This window comes from Drosophila suzukii, chromosome 3 (assembly GCF_043229965.1).
Source record: "Drosophila suzukii chromosome 3, CBGP_Dsuzu_IsoJpt1.0, whole genome shotgun sequence".
Classification (NCBI taxonomy): domain Eukaryota; kingdom Metazoa; phylum Arthropoda; class Insecta; order Diptera; family Drosophilidae; genus Drosophila; species Drosophila suzukii.
In genome coordinates, this window is record NC_092082.1 from 25752311 (window position 1) to 25772591 (window position 20281).

The following is a 20281-nucleotide window of genomic DNA, read 5'->3' on the forward strand; positions in this document are numbered from 1 at the left end:
TTTGTCAAAGGAACACTCACATTTTAAAAATAGCCAAAAACTATTCTCCTTTTTTAAACACAACTATGAAAAGCGAAACAAACTAGATGTTTTGGTATGTTTCATTGCCGTCATAGACTGGATATCGTCCCGAAGGATGCATTTCACGTGTGTTGAAAATATTTTATAGGCTTAAAATAACTTTGAAAAATTAAATTTTCAACAAATTAAAATTTTGGCTATATCCACATTTGTGACGAAAAATGATTTTAAATTAAATAAATACTCGTACATACATTATACGAAATTTACTCATTCATAGCAATATGTTAAATCTTTCTACCCACACTGTCATTATACCCTTTACTCAAGTAAAAGAGTACTCTATATTCGTCGGAAAGTATACCCAAGAGTATGTGAGTTTCCGACCCCATAAAGTATATAAATTCTTGATCAGCATCACTAGTCGAGTCGATCTAGTCATGTCCGTATGTCCGACTGTCCGTGTGAACGCTGTGATCTCGGAAACTAAAAGAGCTAGAATATTGGGACTAAGCATGCAGATTTGTGGGCTTCCTGCCCTGCGCAAGCTTGTTTCAGCAAGCTGCCACGCCCACTCTAACGCCCATAACGCTGAGTCCCGTCTAGCGACCACATCTGTATACCCTTGCAGAGGGTATAATGATTTCAGTCAGAAGTAGCATAGTAATGTATGCATATTCTTGATCAGCATCACTAGACGAGTCGATCTAGCCATGTCCGTCGTTCTTTCCGATTGTCCGTTTCTTCGCAAATTAGTTTCTCAGTTTTAAAGCTTTCGGGATGAAACCTTCCCAAAAGTCGTATTTCTATTGTAGGTAGTACATAAGTCGGAACGAGCCGGATCGCACAACACGTTTTCGGCAAACATACACGGTTGTAAATTTAAACGTTACTTAATATTAAAAATGCTGTAATTAGTTTATAGTTTTCCAAAAATCGGAAAGCTCTTTACATACAATTCTCCCACGGGAACAACGTCCAAGGGTATAGAAACTGCGGCTTGCCAAAATTGGCTTCCTTTCTTGTTAATATTTTGTAAAATTGCAAATAAGATTTGGTTCTTATTATCAATACCAGTCTACATGCCAAAAACTGTTCAAAATGGACCAGTTACCACCAAATAATAATAAATAATTAGCATATTGAAGAGTGCGACAGGGATGGAGATATATTCGTGAAGCAAATCGGCTGTATCACTAGAACACCATTTATGGTCTATAGGAATGAAAGCTAGGTGGCGTGTTGGTGAGATCTCGCAAACAGCCGGCAGAAATGAACGCTAGGTGACGCACCTCTACGGTGTACAATTTTGCACTCCCTTTAGCTGAGTAACGTGTATCTTATAGTCGAGGGCGTCGACTGTATCGATTTCTCATGTTTTTTATTACCAGGGCTTAGATAAAATAACAAGATATGCAATATTCTTTAGAAACTGGGCTATGGGATATCAAACAAAAAACATCTCAAAACGAGGAAACGAGGAAAACTAGTGACAACAATATAGGTTAGGTAGGTTAGGTAGGAGTGGTTGGAGACTAAATATTAGTCCCCTCACTTAGGCCACAATGGGCCCCTTGTGATACCACATGATCTCTGAAAGATCCGTTTCCCTAGCTCATGGGTTTTCTGCCTTCGCGAAGTATTCTGTTCTTCTTAAGAAACATAGTAGTTTTTGAATGCTTACGTCCTGAATGGCCGCAAGGTTCGGAAGTGTGTAGCTACCTAGGGTTTGAAAGCGCTTTAGGTTATGCGCTGGGCAGAAGCATAGGAGGTGTTCGATGCTCTCCTCTTCGTCTATCTCTTTGCAGCTGCGGCAGAAGTCGTGGTTACTTAGACCCAGCCTTGTCGCATGAGTCCCTATGAGACAGTGGCCCGTGAGGGCATTTAGGAGAGTGGAGATGTCCTCCCTACTACATTGTAGGAGAGTTTTTGTTCTTTTCGTGTTATAGTTTGGCCATGTGAGTCTAGAATTGTGGCATATTGAGATTGAGTTCCAACGGTTGTTGGAAAGAGTATACAATCTCTGCCTGAGAAGGAGCTTGCAGGTAGCCATGGGCATCCCTACCGTGTCCTTATCACGAAGGATATCGGCGGTTGTCCCCTGTCTTGCCAGCTCGTCTGCTATGCAGTTGCCCTCAATGTTGCGGTGCCCAGGCACCCAGATGAGGCTGATTCTCAGATGAGTGGCCAACTCGTTAAGAGATTTGCGGCATTCAGAGATTGTTTTTGAGCTCGTTGTGTAGGAGTCGAGGGCCCTGAGGGCAGCTTGACTATCCGAGAATATGAAGATATCACTGTCTTTATGTACAGACGTGTTCAGGTGGGTAGTGGCTTCCTGAATTGCCATCACTTCCGCTTGGAAAACACTACAGTGGTCTGGTAGGCGGAATGAGACTTTTATGTCTAGTTCGGGGGAGAAGACTCCCCCACCTGTTTGGGAGTTAAACTTGGAGCCGTCAGTGTATATGTTGACGGCGTTTACGAATTGATGTGGGAGGTTGTCCCAGTCTGAACGGGTGGGTATATGAATTTTGTATCTTCTTTCGAAGTTGACTATGGGTGGGACGTAGTCTGTATAACGTGGTAGGGGTGAATGTTTTGATAGGATAATGGAGTGACCCGTGGAGCCCGTTGTCCAAGCCGCTGCTTCACGGAGTCTCAGCGCTGTTGCAGATGCCCAGCTTTTGGCAAGTAGGTCCAGGGGTTGGAGATCGAGAATTGTGTTTAGTGCCTCGGTGGCGGTAGTGCGCAGCGCCCCACTGATGCAGAGCTCTGCGCTCCTTTGGATCTTGTGAAGGATCCGGAGGTTGCAGTTCTTATCTAGAGAAGGCCACCAAACGATGTTTCCGTAGAGGAGAATGGGCCTGACTATTGCAGTATATAGCCAGTGAACTATCATGGGGGAGAAACCCCACTTCCTCCCTATGGCTTTTTTACAAGCGAAGAGGGCTATGGCCGCTTTGCGTGTGCGATCTAGGATGTTATCAGTCCAGAGGAGCTTTTTGTCAAGAATGACACCTAGGTACTTTGCTTGGTTGCTAAGGGTTAGGCGCGTTTGGTGTAGTTTTGGGGGAACTAGAATTGGTACCTTGTACTTCCTTGTAAAGAGAACTAGTTCGGTCTTTTCCGGGTTAACTCCCAGTCCACAGCCAGCCGTCCACCTGGAAAGGGTGGATAGGGCTGTCTCCATTAGATTACAAAGGGTTTGCGGGAACTTGCCCTGCAGTAGGATAACCACGTCATCCGCGTAGGCTACCACTTTTGTGCCCGCCTCTTCTAGAAGTGATAGCAGTTTGTTGACCACCAAAACCCATAGAAGAGGTGAGAGTACGCCCCCTTGTGGGGTTCCTCTACTGACATTCCTGGTCGAGAGGGCCGATCCCATAGTGGAGTGCACTACCCTGCTGGTTAGCATGGTGTGTATGAGTCCCACTATGGGCCGCTCAATGCCCAGTTCAGTCAGAGCACCAGTGATCGCCGTTGGGGTGACGTTGTTGAAGGCGCCTTCTATGTCTAGAAACGCTGCAAGAGAGTATTCCTTATTGTGGAAGCCTCGTTCTATACTGTACACTAGAGAGTGGAGGGCGGTATCGGTTGATCTACCCTTACGGTACGCATGCTGTGCGTCAGAGAGTAGGCTATGGTCGATGGTTAGTCTGATATGGGTGTCAATTAGCCTTTCCAGGGTCTTCAACAAGAAGGAAGAGAGACTGATCGGGCGGAAGTCCTTTGGGTTAGTGTGGGAGGGCTTGCCGGCTTTCGGTATAAAGATTACCTTGACGTCCAGCCACCTTGTTGGAATATGGTTTAGAGCAAGGCAGCCGTGGAAGATGGCTGTCAGCCAGGGAAGGGACATATCTAATGTCCGTTGTAGCTGGGCCGGGAAGAACCCATCTGGGCCAGGTGATTTGAAGGGCTTAAAAGAGTTAACAGCCCACTGAATGCGGTCAGGGTTTGAAATGTTGGCAATACTCTGGTCGTCTAGATTCACCTCTATGTGGAGGTCCTCCACTACCTGGGTATTGTTAGGGAAGTGTGTGTCTAACAGTAGTTCAAGGGTTTCCTGACTGTTTTCCGTCCAGCCATCAGCATTGGTCTTAAGATAGCCAATGGTAGCTGGAGCTTTAGCTAGAATTCTTCTGAGTCTGGATGCCTCCGCAGTAGATTCTATGCTACTGCAGAAGTTAGCCCAGGCTCTTCGTTTTGATATTCTTATTTCCTTTTTGTATAGGCTTAGTTTTGAATGATATAGATTCCAGGAGGATTCGCTATTGTTGTATTTAGCTTTATTGAAGTAAGTTCTACACTCTCTTTTAAGGTTCGCTAGGGTTGGGTTCCACGATGGGGGTTTGTGCTTTGTTTTGACTGTTCTACTTGGGCAAGCCCTTTTTAAGGCCTCACCGCAGATATCAGTAAAAGTGTTAACTAGGCTATCTAATTCTTGACGGTTGCGTATGTGTGTCGGAGGAGCGGGTAGGTTCCTGTTGAGGAGATTTTTATAGTATCCCCAGTTGGTTAATCTTAGATTAGTTATGTTCTCGGCGGGAGGATGTTCTAGACTTATTGTAAATTCTATGTATCGGTGGTCCGAGAATGAGTGTTCGATCCCCACCTTCCACGCGTCTAGCTGGTTAAGTAAGGGATCAGATATTAGAGTAATGTCTAGTACTTCCCTCCTATTTCTAGTGATGAAAGTTGGGTCATTACCTTTGTTGCAGATGAATAGATTTGATTGAAGGAGATAGTCGTAGAGTAACTCACCCCTTTCGTTGGTGTTTGTACTTCCCCATTGTGTGTGGTGTGAGTTAGCGTCCCCACCCAGGATGAGTTCCTTAGATGAGTGAGTGCGTATGAGTTCTTGTGTAGTGGTGTTTGGTAGTGGCCCTTCGTGGTCGTGAGCCAGATAGAATGATGCTATGGTGTGATGGGTGTGTTCGTTTAGCTCCAGTCTGACCGTGGTAAGGTCGCCTTCGCTAAACTGTGGAATAAGAAATGTGTTAAAGTGTGTTTTTGTAAGAATGCAGGTTCTGGTTTTACCCTTGTCCTTGGTGTAAAATAGCTTGTATAGGGGGGTTGATAGGCCACAGATGTTGTTACCAACAATCCATGGCTCTTGAATGAGGACTACGTCTATGTTGCCTGTTGCCAGGCGGGTGAGGAGGGCAGCGGATGCTGCCTTGCTGTGGTGCAGATTAATTTGCAGAAACTGCACCATCTTTGGGACTGGGGTCGGGCTGGGTACCCTCCGCTTCCTCCGCTATGTCCTGGAGGACAGAGCGCCCTGGTCGGGTTGTGTCCTGGGTGCACAGCTGTTTCAGGCTCTCCGTCAGCTCCGAGTCGGTTGACACGTAGCCGGTGAGGGTGGCCTCCTCGTGATCTGGTTCGTCGTCGCTCGGGGGTTCGTACGACGCACAGGCAGCCAGGTTGTCTGCCGCTGTTTTATCGGTGTCGTAAATACGAAGCTGCACCTTGTCGAACCCGTAGTTCACTCTGTGCTGCTGGGCTGCGAGGGGTTCCAAGCAGGCCTGGTTTAGGAGGATAACCACGCTCATGGTGACTCGCTCGGTTTTCTCCACCTTGACCACCTTCCAACCGTCTGTTGGCAGTTTTGGGTTGAACCTGGTCAGCAGGCTGAGTATAGCCTCTGGTTCCGATGGTTCCGACGGCAGCCACACCCTCGCTCTCGGTCGAGACGGGATGTCCGCAGCCTCACAAACTGCCAGCTTGGCCCCGGGGTAGACCTCGCCGACTTTGTCAATTGCAGCCTTGTAGAGTGCTGCCGATCTCTCGTCTTCGCAGGCGATCAACTTTACGTTGCCCTGGTACCACCCTGCATCTGTGCAATCGGGTGGCGGTCCTGGGTTTTCGTCCAGCACTTTCAAGGCCACTGTCGCAAGGGCCCGTCTAACCAGACCATCCTTCCGCTTTCATCGCTCTGGTCGATGACTCCAATGATCTTCCGATCCTTTACCACTTCCGCAAAGGATCTCGACCATGTGCCGCGGTTGGTTACTTTGGCCTTCTTGCTCGCTGGTTGAGCTGACTCCATCGACCTCTCTCGCTTGTTGCTGGTAGTCATAGCGATGTCGAAATCTGGGATAACTGCCTTCGCCCAGGCTAATCCAATTTCGAAGTCTGATCCTCACGTATCGGATTGGTGGCCAGCCGTTTGAGGATCCTAGTAGCCTTCTTTCTTTCAAGAGGTCCTGCCTGGTTAGGTGGTACCCTCTTAAACTCCTTTGCCCTGGTACTCACCATGAGACCGGCTTTGGCGCTCCCCTCAGGTTGGAGTGGCTGGTTAGTCACACCTACGCTGGTGGGAGGCTTGGGCTTGTCACTATGGCGAGTTGGGCTTAGCCGGCTGCGTTGTTCGCTGGCCTTGGCAGGGGTCGACGTCACGTGGACTGGGGTAGTCAGAGCCGTGATCTTGCTCTTACTTTCGTCGTTGGTTACGACTTCCGACTTTATAAGAGTGTCGGGCTCTCGTCTTGTGCAGTCTTTTTGTTTATTAATTGTTAAGTTCTCCATGTTAAATCCCACGAGCTGCGGAGAAAGGACAGGTCCACCCGGGCAGAGATCCGCCGTACCCGGGTAAGGCTGACTTAGAACAGGCGGTCGCCACTTGCCTGAGCTCACCGTTTGAGACTGAGTTATTTGATGACTCGGGCTCCCAGCCAGATTGACTCTCGGCACGGTACGAGTGACACCTTAGTCCAGCCCGGGGTGAGATGAGTTGTGTGGGTGGGAAAGAGGTAGGTTCAAAGAGTGTGGGAAGGGGGTGTGTGTGAGCTATTTGTCGGAGGCGGCAGCACAAGCGCGACGTCGGTACTGCTACGGCGCAGATACCCGCTGACTGTCCGGGGCTACTTATTTGCGCTTCGTGTTGGGGGCTTGGCGGTGGCCGGGCCGTGTCCAACTTCCACGCTTATTCGTAGCTACCCTGGAGAACCAGGGCGCTCGCTATCCGCAACCTGCGACCCGTTCGGTAGCCTTCAGCTCGGCGCCCTCAGAGCCATCTCACTAGCTCTTTGGCCGAAGACAACAATATAAAAAAAGTTCAAAAGTACAATCTCATTCGGCACGCTTCATTAAAATCGTAAAGCTAGTTGCCTACATAGGCATATTGTATTGCGGCGTGCCGAATGACAACAATTTTATAAAGTGTATTTATTTAGCAGATCGTATCACTTGTTATGGTCGGACCATCACTGTAGGTTTTCAATTCTGCGGCTACATATAGGTAGTCGCCCCCGCACACTCTCATGGTGCTTTTCGCCACTACGTGTACTGCCGTCCACAGTGATAGTTCTTCGATCGGTATGCTTCTTTCGAGTGCCTCGACTATCAGAAAGGGCGCAAAAGGGAGATGGATATATAACTACAAGCAGCAAAGAGTCACCTACAGATTATTTTAGCACTAAAACTGTAGGAGCCAAAGTTTGTCCGGTTTATGGCCGTTAGAGCTAAGGCCTATGTAGCCAAGGAATATAATTCTCAAGTCTCAACTCTCTAACTCTTAAATTTTCTGAGAACACACGGACTTACATACGGACATGGCTAAGCTAGGGATCCTGATCAAGAAACGCTTTCTTCTTACACTGGTAGAAAAAACACGAAGTGAAATCAAATATATTTTTATTTGATTTTTTTTACTCCCATGCATAGTCATATTAAATATTAAAACCTTTCATTTAAATAAAAAACATATTTAAGCCGTATGTCAAATATGTAAGTATTCAATTCAAAGTGATTTTTATTTAAAAACAAGTTAGTCACATTCAAATCCAATGTGGCCATCTTGGTTTTAACTATTATAAAAAGTAGTTCAATTCATAGTATATTTGATGGTTTTTTATATTTCAAGTAAATACTTTTTCCATTTGTTCGGAATATGAACTCTTTAATTTTGAATATAGAACGTTTTCAAAATTTGTATTTGACCAAATAATTGTAAATTATAAATCAAATACATATGTATGTATGTACATATATGTATTAAGTTTGTGACCCATATACACAACATAATTTAAATTATTGGTAATTTGCAAAAGAAAAACAGCTTTAATATTTAAAGAAAATGGTTTTAGTTACGTCTGGCCAACCACCGGCAGCCTCTTTCTATTTCCATGACAAATATCATAAGATTTGGCTTTGTAATTTACTATTAAAAGTACAAAAACATGCTTAGCCAAAGAAAAAATGTGCATGCATAGTAAACGCTGGGCCGTAACCAAAAACTAAAACCAACGGCACAATGTGCATACTTACATACGTACATTCAGACAAATTAGAGACAAATATGAACAAGCAAAACGGAAAACGCAAGCGCGTCTTCTTCTTCCATTCGCATTTGTACATTGGCGGTCAAGAAAATATGTATGTGCATAAGAACATAAATATTTCTTGTGTACCGATGTTTTGACAATAAGATATGTTCTTATAATATATAAATATAATAAAATAAAATAAATGATACTAAATTGGCATATACAAGTTATTAAACTTAAGGACTTATTTGTACATATTTTCTTCCCCATTACTTTCACCTCTATTGTAAAGTAACGGCACGCGACAGATCTTGTCCGTCCTTTTTGCACACATGCAAATGTGTGTATGTACATATACACGAAATATTTTGACACTCCGCTTTGTAGCGAATCCCGCGATCACTTCGAAGCAAGCGGTTCTCCTGATCGGATGTAAAAGTGATTAATAGAGCTCGATAGAGAAGTGTTCATTTAAGTGTAATAAAAAAGTGAAAAGTACAGAAAAAAGGTGAGTCAAATAAAAATACAATAATTACTTAATATTAAGGCATGTGCATGTCCACGTTCTTTTTGTCGCATTTTTCCTTTTTGTGTTTCTTCTTTGTTCTGCGCACTATTATTTCGTGAAAATTTAGATAATACATTAAACGAAATAAGCAAAGCTCAAAAGAAAATTACATTTAAAAACAATAAAATATATACGATTAGGTAATAAACATGAAGTGGATAAAAAATATGCGAAAGAAATGAAGAATATTAAAGGAAAATAAGTGAAAACCCGCGCAAACTAGATAAAAGGAGTAGAATGCACGAGAAGGAAAACACTAAAAAGGCGCAAAAAAGACGCTTTGCTGCCGTTGCATTCGGCTCTGTGGCGTCGCAGTCGTTTCACCTATTTCTTTATAATATTTTTTGCTCGTTCACGTGATTTTTCTCTAAATCTAACTAATGTTGAAATTTTTAATAAATAAAAATGAAATAAATTTAAACAATATTTTGGTCTTATTTAAATCCCTATATACATATAAAAAAACCTACTCGAAACTTATTATAAAACTACTTAACTTTTTCTTTATAGATACAAATTTATTTCAACATATTGTACCCTGAGAAAGAAGCAATTTTATCTAGTAAATGGGATACATTTAAGGAAAAGGTTTTTTGCTTTTACGAAGAGCAAATACAAAACAAAGAGCGACGTAAACTATTAAAGACAGTTCAGAAAACTGTATCACTTGGTAATGTATAATTTTTTTTACATTTCTAAATTTTATCTTCTTATGATAAGCTTGACTTTTTCCAAATTATACCACTACCAAAAATCTAATAACATATTCTTATTCACAGATTACAAGGACTACATTTTTACTGTATTGCTCACATCTGTCATCTTAAATAATTCGTGGGCCGTCATTAAAGGAACCAACAAGCGAAAGAAATTATCACTACTGGGACGCGCAGGAAGGTTTTGTACGCACATGCAGGCTTACGAATGTGGCAAAACACAAAAATGTGTGATTATAAAAAACATTGAACGCTTTACTAGCTGCTCTATGCATACATATGTATCATATAAATTCTAAGAGTTACGTTAAGTACAAATGTATTTAAAACAAAAGTAATGATGACGTGTTAGCATTGTAAAAATAGAGTTTAATTGTTTGGATTATATGTTTACGTTTATTTTCATTAAAAACACATACTTATTTGGGTCTTTATTAAACGTAAATCACGCTTGTTTTAAACTACAGATTGGTTTAAATTGAATATGCACCATATTAGTATGGCTTAAATACTATATTTAAATCAAACAAAGTACAGTTCTTTTAACGGGGATTATATTTAATTTAAATACAATTTGTATTTATATTAAAGTTCATCCCAGTCTGATTTAAATATGAGAATTATTTAATCCAAATAAAAATATGCTGAGTTTGAGGGCGGGCTATAATTATTTTAACTATAAAAACCATTCAAATAAAATATTCTATTTACTGGAACTAAATATGAAAATATTTAAAATAAATATAAAAATATAATACTATTTACTATGGAACATATTTAATTTAATTATTTTGTACTATTTTAACATATTTGATCGAAATTAAAAAATCGTTGGACTTACTACGAGATTATTCAAAAAATAATTAACTATTTATCGTTTTCGTTTTTACGATTTTCATGTTAGGATCTAAGCCGCTGGGAAAAATAGTTGAAACGTTGGCGAAATAGTGACATTTACGATGTTTTTTCTACCAGTGTACATACTTTCCTACTTACATACTTTTCCCCGAATAAAAAAAACCACTTAATTTCCAAGTTCCATGTTTACAGCTCTTACACTGTGCCAAATTCCATCAAAAACACCGTTCCCAATTTAAGCCGATAGTGGGATGTAGTCGTCCGATCGGGGAGGTTTTTACACTTCACCTGCGTGAGTATAACTTCTGGCGATTGCAAAAATTTCAAACCGGTAGTTTTCAAAGCGGCATTGGTCAGCTTCCCATTTAGCGTTGGAAACGTCTCGTGTTTAAAGTACTTTTTAAAAGGGTTTAAAGTCAGAAAATGAGTACTACTATTAAATAAATTTGTATACTTTGCAAATTATTGACTTTATTTGACTTTGAAAAATTCTGGCTTATAATCGGACCTATAACTCTTATGAAACGTTAAAAAAAAAACCGTCGTAGCAGCGAAGTAGTATACTTACTTACCAGTTACATCATAGAGAAAGATTTTTAAATTTTAATTTATAATTTAAACCCACAACAAAAGTATGACGTTACTCCCAATTTAAGGGTTACTTTTTTGTAATATAACTACATATAAGAATATTTGGCCAAGGAAATAAAACATAAATTGAAAAGCTGAGCAAACAGAGGTGAATGTCAAGTGTAATATAGAGGTAGTTACATTTACATACAGCCCGCAGATAAGAAGTATAAAAGCGCTCACATATCCCCAGGTAAGACACATTCAGCATGCGCTTCTCGTTCGTAATAGTCCTCGTCGCCCTAGGATGCCTCCTGTTCATCCAGGAGGGCAGTGGGCAGTCAAGCTCATCCTCCACCTCCTCCTCGGCCACCACCACGACCACCGCCTCCTCGGCCACCACCACGACCACCGCCGCCTCGGCCACCACCACGACCACCGCCGCCTCGACCACCACCACGACCACCGCCTCCTCCTCGTCCTCTTCCTCGGCGGCTGCCAGGAGACGCAGGCGTGCCCGCCGCCGTCGTCTGGCTAGGGAGCGCCAGCGTAGGGAGCGGAGGAGGCAGCGCCGAGCTGAGAGACTGCGCCTGCGACTGGAATACCAGCGCCGCCTGATCAATCGGCTACGCGGATAAAGATCGCTTGGGAAACATTTTGGCTATCTACAAAGAACCACCACTGAACCCCACTTGAAAATATTTAGAAAACTCCAACACAATATTTTGAATTTAACAGCTGAAATAAAAACATTTGAGAATGCTAAGGCCGAGTATCTCTACTATGAGATACCCGTTTCTCAGCTTTTAAATTGAAAATTGATAGAGCGATAGACAGTCTTAAACTTGGAGGACACTTGGAAAACTCGCAAAAAATCGCAATAGGCACTTATTTTATTGAGCGCCCACAGGAAATATCCAGTCTGTAAAATATATGTATACACATATCTATATTATCCTTGGAACAGCTGTGCTCGGCCTCTGCCAGCACACCAGCACCAGCAGTACCATTTTATGCACTGAATCACTTCATCACCGAGCGCTTAATCAGCGCTGCTTTTGTATGAAAAGTGGTGCTGATTTTAAGATAAGCATGTCCTACGATTCATCACTGCACAAAAAATTGCAAAATTCATTACCATAAGAGTATTTTTAAGCACTAAAAAAGCGCTAAGGAGGCACTTTGCCCCCGTTGTTATTATTAATGAGATTCAGAAAGATTTACAGCGCTGTAAGCCTGTCAACTTCTCGCCCGCATTCTAACCATCTGGACTTTTTTTTGAAGTTTGTGGACTGTTTGTGGGCGTTTGAGTGCGCGTGGGAACATTTTTATTAGTCAATCGATGGGTATTGACGAGAACAATACATTTCAGTTAAATTTCATTTCTAGCACTTTAACTGTATGAGCCACAGTTTTGGGCGGTTTGTGGGAGTTAGAATGAGCGTGGCACTTTGTTGAAATAAACTTGCGCTGCGTAATAAACTCCAGAATCTGCAAGCCTAATCCCAACTTTCTTGCTTTTGTAGCTTCCGAGATCACAGCGTTCATACGGACGGACGGACAGACGGACATGGCTAGATCGACTCGGCTACTGATCCTGATCAAGTATATATATAATTTTTGGGGTCGAAATCGCTTCCTTCTGCCTGTTACATACTTTCCGACGAATCTTGTACACCCTTTTAATCTATGAGAACTTTTTGTATAATTGTTGAAATTGAACCAGTCATTAAAAAGTTGTAACCAACTAATAATCAATATTTTTCAATGCAATCGAGATTGCACACAACATGCAGCAAATCAGCTGTTTTTACTAATACGCCACTAACACGCTAAGGCCGCTGTAGGCTAGTTGGTGCTGTAGGCAAAGCGGCGCTTCACTACTTTTCTGTAAAATAATTTTTTTACCCCATAAACTCAAATTTTGTAACATCCTGTTGCTTGCACTGGCGGCTTTACTCATTAGCAGCCAGGTCTAAGGTTTTTTTTTAATTTCACAATTGAACAGAAATATTAGGTCTGACTAATTTTGGTGGACTTTAAAGGCTGTAATATGAAATTTCTGCTACCACTATAAAGTGAATATGATTATTCCTAAGACACCTATATGACTTAATTGTCCAATCCGCGGGATTTTCATACATAGTTGTTTACCATCTAAATAAATAAATATCATTTTTGATAAAAAACTACGGTTGCTTAAGTTTTACTTTGATATGTTTAAAATTGAGAGAGTTATTAATTTGTCCAAACGAAGTGGTCAATTTCCACATATCACAGCGCTATTGCGCTGGATTGTTTTTGCGCCTTATGTAAAGTTTCGGAAGGTGATGCGGCTTCAACAAGTGGACTGCAACATTAATTGGAAAAGTACAAATCGTTTGATATACAAACTAATCGAGTAAATTTGGATGTCTCAAAATTGAAAACCTTTGCAAAACTGAACTTTAGTCCCACCATACAATCCCACCACACACAAATAATTTGATGTGACAGTGGTGGAAAAAACAAGTAAAGCTGAACAGAGATGCATCGAGAAAAAATACAGATTGCTCTTCCAGATACAAGGAGTCACTTCCACCATTAGCAATTGGACCAACTGCGTCTCAACTAGCCGCAAGATAGGTCCTTTCTCTGGGTCTACCCACCACGTAGCAGACACTCCAAATTTCTTAAAGCTCTCTTATAATTTGAATTCTTGATTTAAATAAAACCGCTACATGTGTCAACCTTAAACTGCCTTGCCTACCATTAACATCGGTATCTCAACAAGTTGGCTCCATTCAGTCGACCTTACAAGCACAACACCATTTTCGATTTTGCTAATAAGAAGCTGAGCAAATATTTAGTGTTGTCTAGCCCGCACCAGGTATTTACCGATTACATGGTGTACACACACATACAAACATAAAAGTTAACTTTGCCCCAGATTGCGTATAAAAGGCCGACCAGTTTTCTAGATCAGACACACTACAATGCGCTTCCTATTCGCTTTTGGCTTCGGAGTGCTCCTGTGCCTGCTCCTGGCTCAGGAGGGCAGTGGGCAGTCGAGCTCATCCTCCACCTCCTCCTCGGCCACCACCACGACCACCGCCTCCTCGGCCACCACCACCACCACTGCCTCCTCGGCCACCACCACGACCACCGCCGCCTCGACCACCACCACGACCACAGCCTCCTCGTCCTCTTCCTCGGCGGCTGCCAGGAGACGCAGGCGTCTCCGCCGCCGCCGCCGCCTGCTTCGCGAGCGCCGTCGTCGGGAGCGCAGGCAGCGCCAGGAGAAGAGGAGGCGCCGGATGGAGAAGCTGATCGCCAGGCAGCGCCGCCTGATTAACCAACTTCAGGGATAAGCCTGAGTACTACAAAAATCCAAAAAAAAAGAAACAAACAATAAACTGACAAGTCGCATGTCGCTGTTTTTTACTGTCCTGTTTTAAATGTTGAGCTTTACCTTACCCAAAACTGATTTTGGTTTCTATAAATAAATCCAGATAATAAAATCGTTCGCTTTATAGCTATCACTTATAAATCCAAAATGTGAAGCAGTTTGAAACGTATATTTAAGCTGTATAAAATAGTTTCTAAAATTCGTACCACTGGATATATTACTGCAGCATGATTTAGAAAACCAACTTTGATAAAATTGTTCCAAACCAACAATACCTCAATGTGGGTGATTTTTTATCGAATATTTGTACATGTAAGTATTTCTGTCCACTTATAAACCGGCAAACGGAAAAGCTGGTTAATAAAAATTCAACTAGAAACACACATACTGTTATATGTTTGGCCGTTCTATTAGAAACCGAACACCTTCATTTGGCCACATTTTTGTTTTCCTTAAAACTGTAAATAAGTAAGCACGTGTATCGGGACTTAACCAACAGCAGACTAATTTTTTTTTATTTTTTTTTTTAACTCTTTAAAAAAAACCCTCTGTGGTTTTATCTATATCTTTATTTGTAGTAATTCGGTTGACTTCGTTTCTTTTGAGTTTATTTCCCTAAAACCCTTTCTTTCAAAATAAAAAAAACCGTTAAACATAATTTGTTATAAGTTTGAAAAAAAAATTTAAAAATGTTTAGGGCTTGCCCCACAAGGTATTTTTAAATTTTTAATGTACGCGTCAGTTTATTTACTCGCAAAGTTAAAGGGTATATTCGAGGAAAAGTATGTTACAAGTTGACCACCTTAAGTACCACATTAAGTATTTATATACTAACCGAGTCGATTAAGCCATGTCCGATGGTCCACATTAAACAATTTGGCATGAAGATTGATATTGATAGTAAAAACAAAATCTCATTTAAACTTTTAAAAAATATTTAAAAGGTTTTTAGCGTTATATATATATATATATATATAAACCTGCTCTGCGCAAGAAGCTCAAGAATCTACATGCCAAGTTCAAACCTTCTAGCTTATATAGTTTGGACATGGCTATATCGATTCGGCTAGTGATTAGAATGTATATTATAGGGTTGGAAACGCATCCCTCTACCTGTTACATACTTTCCAACGAATCTACACTTGTTTCAAGCCCAAATGGGCTTGGAAATGTAACGGGTGCGAAATGAGCTCTAATTTTTATTTCAAGAACATTTCATTTTTAAACCATTTATTTAAGAAAATGTTCGACCGAAATCAAGTATGAAATGTACTTGAACTTATAATTTATTATGCTTAAATTAAGTATGATGTCTTCTTAAACCCAGTCTGAATTATAAAATGTAGAATTAAAAAAAAAATGTTCTCTAGAATAAAGGCTTATTAAAATATTCGTACAAATATAATTAAATTTATTCATTAATCAAGTACAAGAAATTCTTAAATGAAGTATGAATTATTCTTAAACCATCATTAATTAACCCGTTACTCGTAGAGTAAAAGGGTATACTAGATTCGTCGGAGAGTATGTAACAGACAGAAGGAAGCGTTTCCGACCCCATAAAGTATATATATTCTTGATTAGGATCACTAGCCGAGTCGATCTAGCCATGTCCGTCTCTCCGTCTGACCGTCTGTCCGTCTGTCCTTCTGTCCGTCTGTCCGTATGAACGCTGAGATCTCGGAAACTATACAAGCTACAACATTGGGATTAGGCATGCAGATTCCTGAGATTCCTGCCCAGCGCAAGTTTGTTTCAGCAGAGTGCCACGCCCACTCTAACGTCCACAAACCGCCCAAAATTGTGCCTCCTACAGTTTTGATGCTAGAATATATTTGTACTGAAATGTATTGTTCTCGTCAATACCTATCGATTGACCCGATTGCCACGCCCACTCTAACGCCCATAACGCTTAAATCTGTCTACCGCCGGTAGGTGGCGCATTTTGATCTCGCTTTGCTGCTTGAATATCTCCATTTCCCCTTGGTTCCTTTCGCTGAGTAACGGGTATATGATAGTCGAGGTACTCGACTAGAGCGTTCTTCCTTGTTCACTAGCAGAGTCGATCTCACCATGTCCGTCTGTCCGTGTGAACGCTAAGATCTCGGAAACTATAAGAGCTAGAATGTTGGGAATTGGCATGCAGATTCTTAGGCGTCCTGCGCAGCGTAAGTTTGTTTCAGCAGGATGCCGCGCTCACTCTAACGCACAAAAACAAATATAGCTTTAAAATAAAAGTCTCGCTTATAAACCAAGGAAAACCAATTAGTACTTATAATTCATTTCAGTATTACGAGTTATTCTATTGTACCAGAAGATAAATTTCATCTCAAGTTGGTATAAGTTTCAGAGCATAAATGGGAATATGGTTATCTTCTTCTTTATCCAAACTTTCCGCTATTTAATGCAAATCACAAAATAAAAGTCACTGACTGCTTTTCATTTTAAAGTCCTTGAAAAATATCAGTCAGAACTTCTATAATAAAATAAGTCTCAAAAGAACTGTTATTCCGTGTGAGATATATAAACGTCTTTGAATAACTGTTATTGGTTGTGATTATAAATCTCTAGCCCTACGAAAAAGGTTTTTTGCATGATTCAATAGAATGCTTCAAAATAAACAACTCTACGTTTTTAAAATACTTATATACATTTTTCTTTATATTTAATTATACAGGACTTTAAAAAAAACCTGTTGTTTTCGTTCCCTGGTGAGCAAAAAAATCTCATCTGCACTTAAACGAAAGTCCTACGGACGTTAGAATGGAGGTGCCACTTTTAAGCTCTTATTGGTCATGGACAAATGTATACTTTATAGGGTCGGAAACGGCTTCTTCAACCTGGTAGGTACTTTTCAGCGAATACCAAATACCCGTTTTCTTACTAGTAACTTGTGGGTGATTATGGCCGGGTGGAAAGTCCGAAACATGCTATGTACAAGCAATCTGAAAAAGATAGACGAAATTAAAAGGTTGGGCATTGTCGCCTGGTATCCTTGGCTTGCCCCATTTATGTTTGAATCCATCAAAGCGGCGCCAGCTCGAAGGCCTAACCAGGCTGCGGCGCATTTCACACGCTTCGCTGGAGTTCTGCAACTCGAATTGGCACAAAGGATGTCGGGGCATCCAGGAAGAGGGCGGGAGACAGACAGGATGCCTGATTCCACACCGACCGAGGCGAAAGTTTTGGCCTGCAGAGCTGGCAAAAAAGTTTTGCGCCGACGCTGAGGCTGCATTAAATTTGCGGCCAAATATGATTTCATGCTTCGAGCGGAGGAAATGGCTTTAAGAATCTGTGAACGGATTTTATCTTGCAAGCTCTTGCCATGGATCTTGTGATCTCGTCCTTTCACCTAACTGCCGCCTAAATGCGCCTAAATGCAATTTTTGTTACTTGGCAAAACTTTTCCCTGCTTCACCTTCCTGGCAGAAGTTAGTTTCAAGTTCTGGTTTTGTGCCCAAGCAATATAAAATACGGAGGGAGTGGCTTGGTCTGAACTTTTGTAATTATTTGATTTATCAAATAGCAGAGGCAGTCCATGCAGAGGAATGAAGGCGGCCGTACCGTGCTCTTGGCCTCAGTGTAATTTTATTTAAAAGTTGCAAAGCTGAAAGGGCCAGCTCACTTTTTTCGGATGGGGCATACCTTTCCTTGACACAGTCGTCTGGGATGAGTATTCAAAAACTAAATATAAATGACGTTTGGAAGGTCAAGGCAGGGGCTTAGGTATGAGCACCCAAAGAACAGCAAACATCGAGTAGAGCTCGAAAACACCTGTGAGGTATGCAAACAAAAAACAGAACCGGCGCTCTCTTTTTGTTTCTATGATAACACCCCGCGACAAGTCTACCAAGAGCGTTTTCCAGTTGAACCCAGACTGCAGGCGGGGAATGTCTTTGGCCTGGATCATTCTGATCGGTCTTCTGATCCCTGAGAGGAACACCACTGGAGGAGCCCTAGCGAACGCATCCCCGTACATTCGATTACGTAGAACGCACCTTCCGGCGATCAAGGTACGACACGTAGCCCATCGAACATCACGCCGGATTGTGCGCATTACCAGTTCGGACCAAACAGCTCTAGGGTCCCAGAAGATTCAGCATGTTGGAGCATTTAATGACTCCATCTCGACATCGGATAGGTGGGAATACAACATGTGGCAGGTACTGAGGGTCGACGGAAAAACCAACCTCTACATACTGTTCTTTACCATCTACGTTAGCTACCTGGTGTATGTTTTATTCTAAGTCGGTGTTTCGTCCAATAAAAAGCGTACCCTCAAAAAAAAATTGGAAGTTTATCATCAGAAATTCCAGACCACTTATATGTAATGGAAAATCATGGATTTTTGGACTAATTTAACAGGAAAACTGAACTTTTAAATTTATTAAGAAATCGTGGTTCATCGAGGTACATTTTTCGCGGGCCCTGTTCTATTACCAAATGTAGCGCCCACGTTTTGAGGCTAAAATTCAATTTTAAATTTAAGCTGAAATGCTTTGGTAAACAGCGAACCTTTCCTTTATTTCCGCGTTTCGGAGGCGCGTTCCTAAAGCGGTCGACTGGAACCAAGTTGGCAGCAATTCCAGAACTCGCATGAGAATCTTTTTCCTTCCTTCCATCGGAAAATTTGGAGTCCAACAGGTAGGCGAAGCTAATGGAACGGGAGCTTATCCTCACCGGGAACACAGGAGATGGATGATGGAGACGGGATGATAAATTTTAGGTGGCACCCTAAAATGTCTTCTTCCCTGGGTCCCAACTCTGAATGGAAACGTAATATCCGCTGCAAATCTTCAACGTTCTTTCCTCTTTTTATCCTTACAAATATAGTTACTGATTGTCTCAGGACCCCCAAGGACCACACATTTTTAAGGCCTGTTCAATCCTCTGCCATTTCAGCAGCTCATCAAGTCCTCCACATGTGTTGCCCGAATGGTCACACACATACAGTATGCTAAGTGACCCCACAACCTCGACGCCTGTCCCAGGGTATACAGTTCGCAGACTGGAGCTTCGCTGTTGCTTTCGTCAACTGCGACATAATTTATGACGCTTTCATTAAAAGCGACAAGCGAGACAAACGCCCACACACAATCACGGCTGGGTAACGAATGGCCAAAGGAGTTGCTCGGTGAATGTCCCCGGAGTGGGTGTGTATTTTAAATTTGTTTCGGGGCAGACCCAAAGACTCGCAGGGAACTCGGTTACGTGTGCCAGACAGTTGTCACAGGCAAAAACATCGCTCAGGAGTGGGGCTGCGGGGAAAGGCCGAACGTCGCCGACATTTCACCCCAAACGGTGTCAATTTTTTAATGTCAAGAGTTTAACTGGCGTACCGTTGCACTCCGGTCCCGGTCGGGGGCTGCCGTCGCGCTTTGACATAATTAAAGGCCATTAATCACGTGTGCTGATTCAACAACGCCCACTCTGTAAGGGCCGGGGATAGGGCGGAACCCCGCTGACCTCTCGAGGGTTAATACAGCCACTTGAACCCCAGGTTGGGGCGGTTCAGGTCGGATCGGTCTGTTCGATTCGGAGGAACGTTGCATTTTACCAGACCCTGTCAAGAAACGGGGCTGCTGTCCTGCCCCAACTTGTGCCCGACGGAACAATTCTTTTTTCAGATACTACGCTTCACTGGCGATTTGCCTCTTTTCAGTTTCGCTCGGGGTTTTTGCCTTTTTATGCAGCAGCATTTTGGCGTCAATTAACGTTCTTTGTTGTGGCGTTACATCGGACATTTTTGGGGGCTAGAGTCATGGCCACGGTCACCTCGTTGGACATGGTCAGAGCCATATAGATGCCGCGTAGATTGGAAATGTCGCGTGGATGTTGCGCTTCATTGCGCCTCAGTTTGTGGTGATTCCCTTCCACAATTACGAACAAAAAA

At 42.2% G+C, this 20281-nt stretch overlaps 4 protein-coding genes and 1 long non-coding RNA gene across 5 annotated transcripts; 4 read left to right on the plus strand and 1 right to left on the minus strand.

The window, feature by feature from the left end:
• Window positions 1-4368: 4368 nt before the first annotated feature.
• LOC139352699 (uncharacterized) lies at window positions 4369-6279 on the minus strand. The gene is made up of 3 exons (XM_070995330.1): window positions 6247-6279; window positions 5059-5945; window positions 4369-4999 (listed from the first exon to the last, which is right to left on the minus strand). The coding sequence occupies exons 1-2, from the start codon at window positions 6277-6279 to the stop codon at window positions 5214-5216; spliced, it is 765 nt and encodes a 254-aa protein (XP_070851431.1). The 3' UTR covers window positions 4369-4999; window positions 5059-5213.
• Window positions 6280-8679: 2400 nt separating this feature from the next.
• LOC118879468 (uncharacterized) lies at window positions 8680-10036 on the plus strand. Its single transcript, XR_010653954.2, has 3 exons — window positions 8680-8796; window positions 9367-9526; window positions 9636-10036. It is a non-coding gene; the product is annotated as an uncharacterized lncRNA (long non-coding RNA).
• Window positions 10037-11269: 1233 nt separating this feature from the next.
• LOC108007687 (protein new-glue 1-like) lies at window positions 11270-11818 on the plus strand. The gene has a single exon (XM_017071411.4). It carries the CDS (start codon window positions 11270-11272, stop codon window positions 11636-11638), a length of 369 nt encoding a protein of 122 aa, XP_016926900.2. The 3' UTR covers window positions 11639-11818.
• A 2119-nt stretch (window positions 11819-13937) lies between these two features.
• On the plus strand, window positions 13938-14408 carry LOC118877332 (protein new-glue 3). The gene has a single exon (XM_036815637.3). The coding sequence runs from the start codon at window positions 13976-13978 to the stop codon at window positions 14348-14350; it is 375 nt and encodes a 124-aa protein (XP_036671532.1). The 5' UTR covers window positions 13938-13975; the 3' UTR covers window positions 14351-14408.
• A 3682-nt stretch (window positions 14409-18090) lies between these two features.
• Window positions 18091-18677, plus strand: LOC108007682 (uncharacterized). The gene has a single exon (XM_017071404.4). The coding sequence runs from the start codon at window positions 18213-18215 to the stop codon at window positions 18633-18635; it is 423 nt and encodes a 140-aa protein (XP_016926893.4). The 5' UTR covers window positions 18091-18212; the 3' UTR covers window positions 18636-18677.
• Window positions 18678-20281: the final 1604 nt, after the last annotated feature.

What these genes read in the sequence shown, in the direction of transcription:
- LOC139352699 (XM_070995330.1), bottom strand. Translation starts at nt 6,279, where the DNA reads ATGGTGAGTACCAGGGCAAAGGAGTTTAAGAGG. An exon ending in GGGCAAAGGAGTTTAAGAGG is followed by an intron (nt 5,946 to 6,246) that starts GTACCACCTAAC and finishes GAGCGATGAAAG; the next exon opens with CGGAAGGATGGTCTGGTTAG.
- LOC108007682 (XM_017071404.4), top strand. Translation starts at nt 18,213, where the DNA reads ATGATAACACCCCGCGACAAGTCTACCAAGAGCGTTTTCCAGTTGAAC.
- LOC108007687 (XM_017071411.4), top strand. Translation starts at nt 11,270, where the DNA reads ATGCGCTTCTCGTTCGTAATAGTCCTCGTCGCCCTAGGATGCCTCCTG.
- LOC118877332 (XM_036815637.3), top strand. Translation starts at nt 13,976, where the DNA reads ATGCGCTTCCTATTCGCTTTTGGCTTCGGAGTGCTCCTGTGCCTGCTC.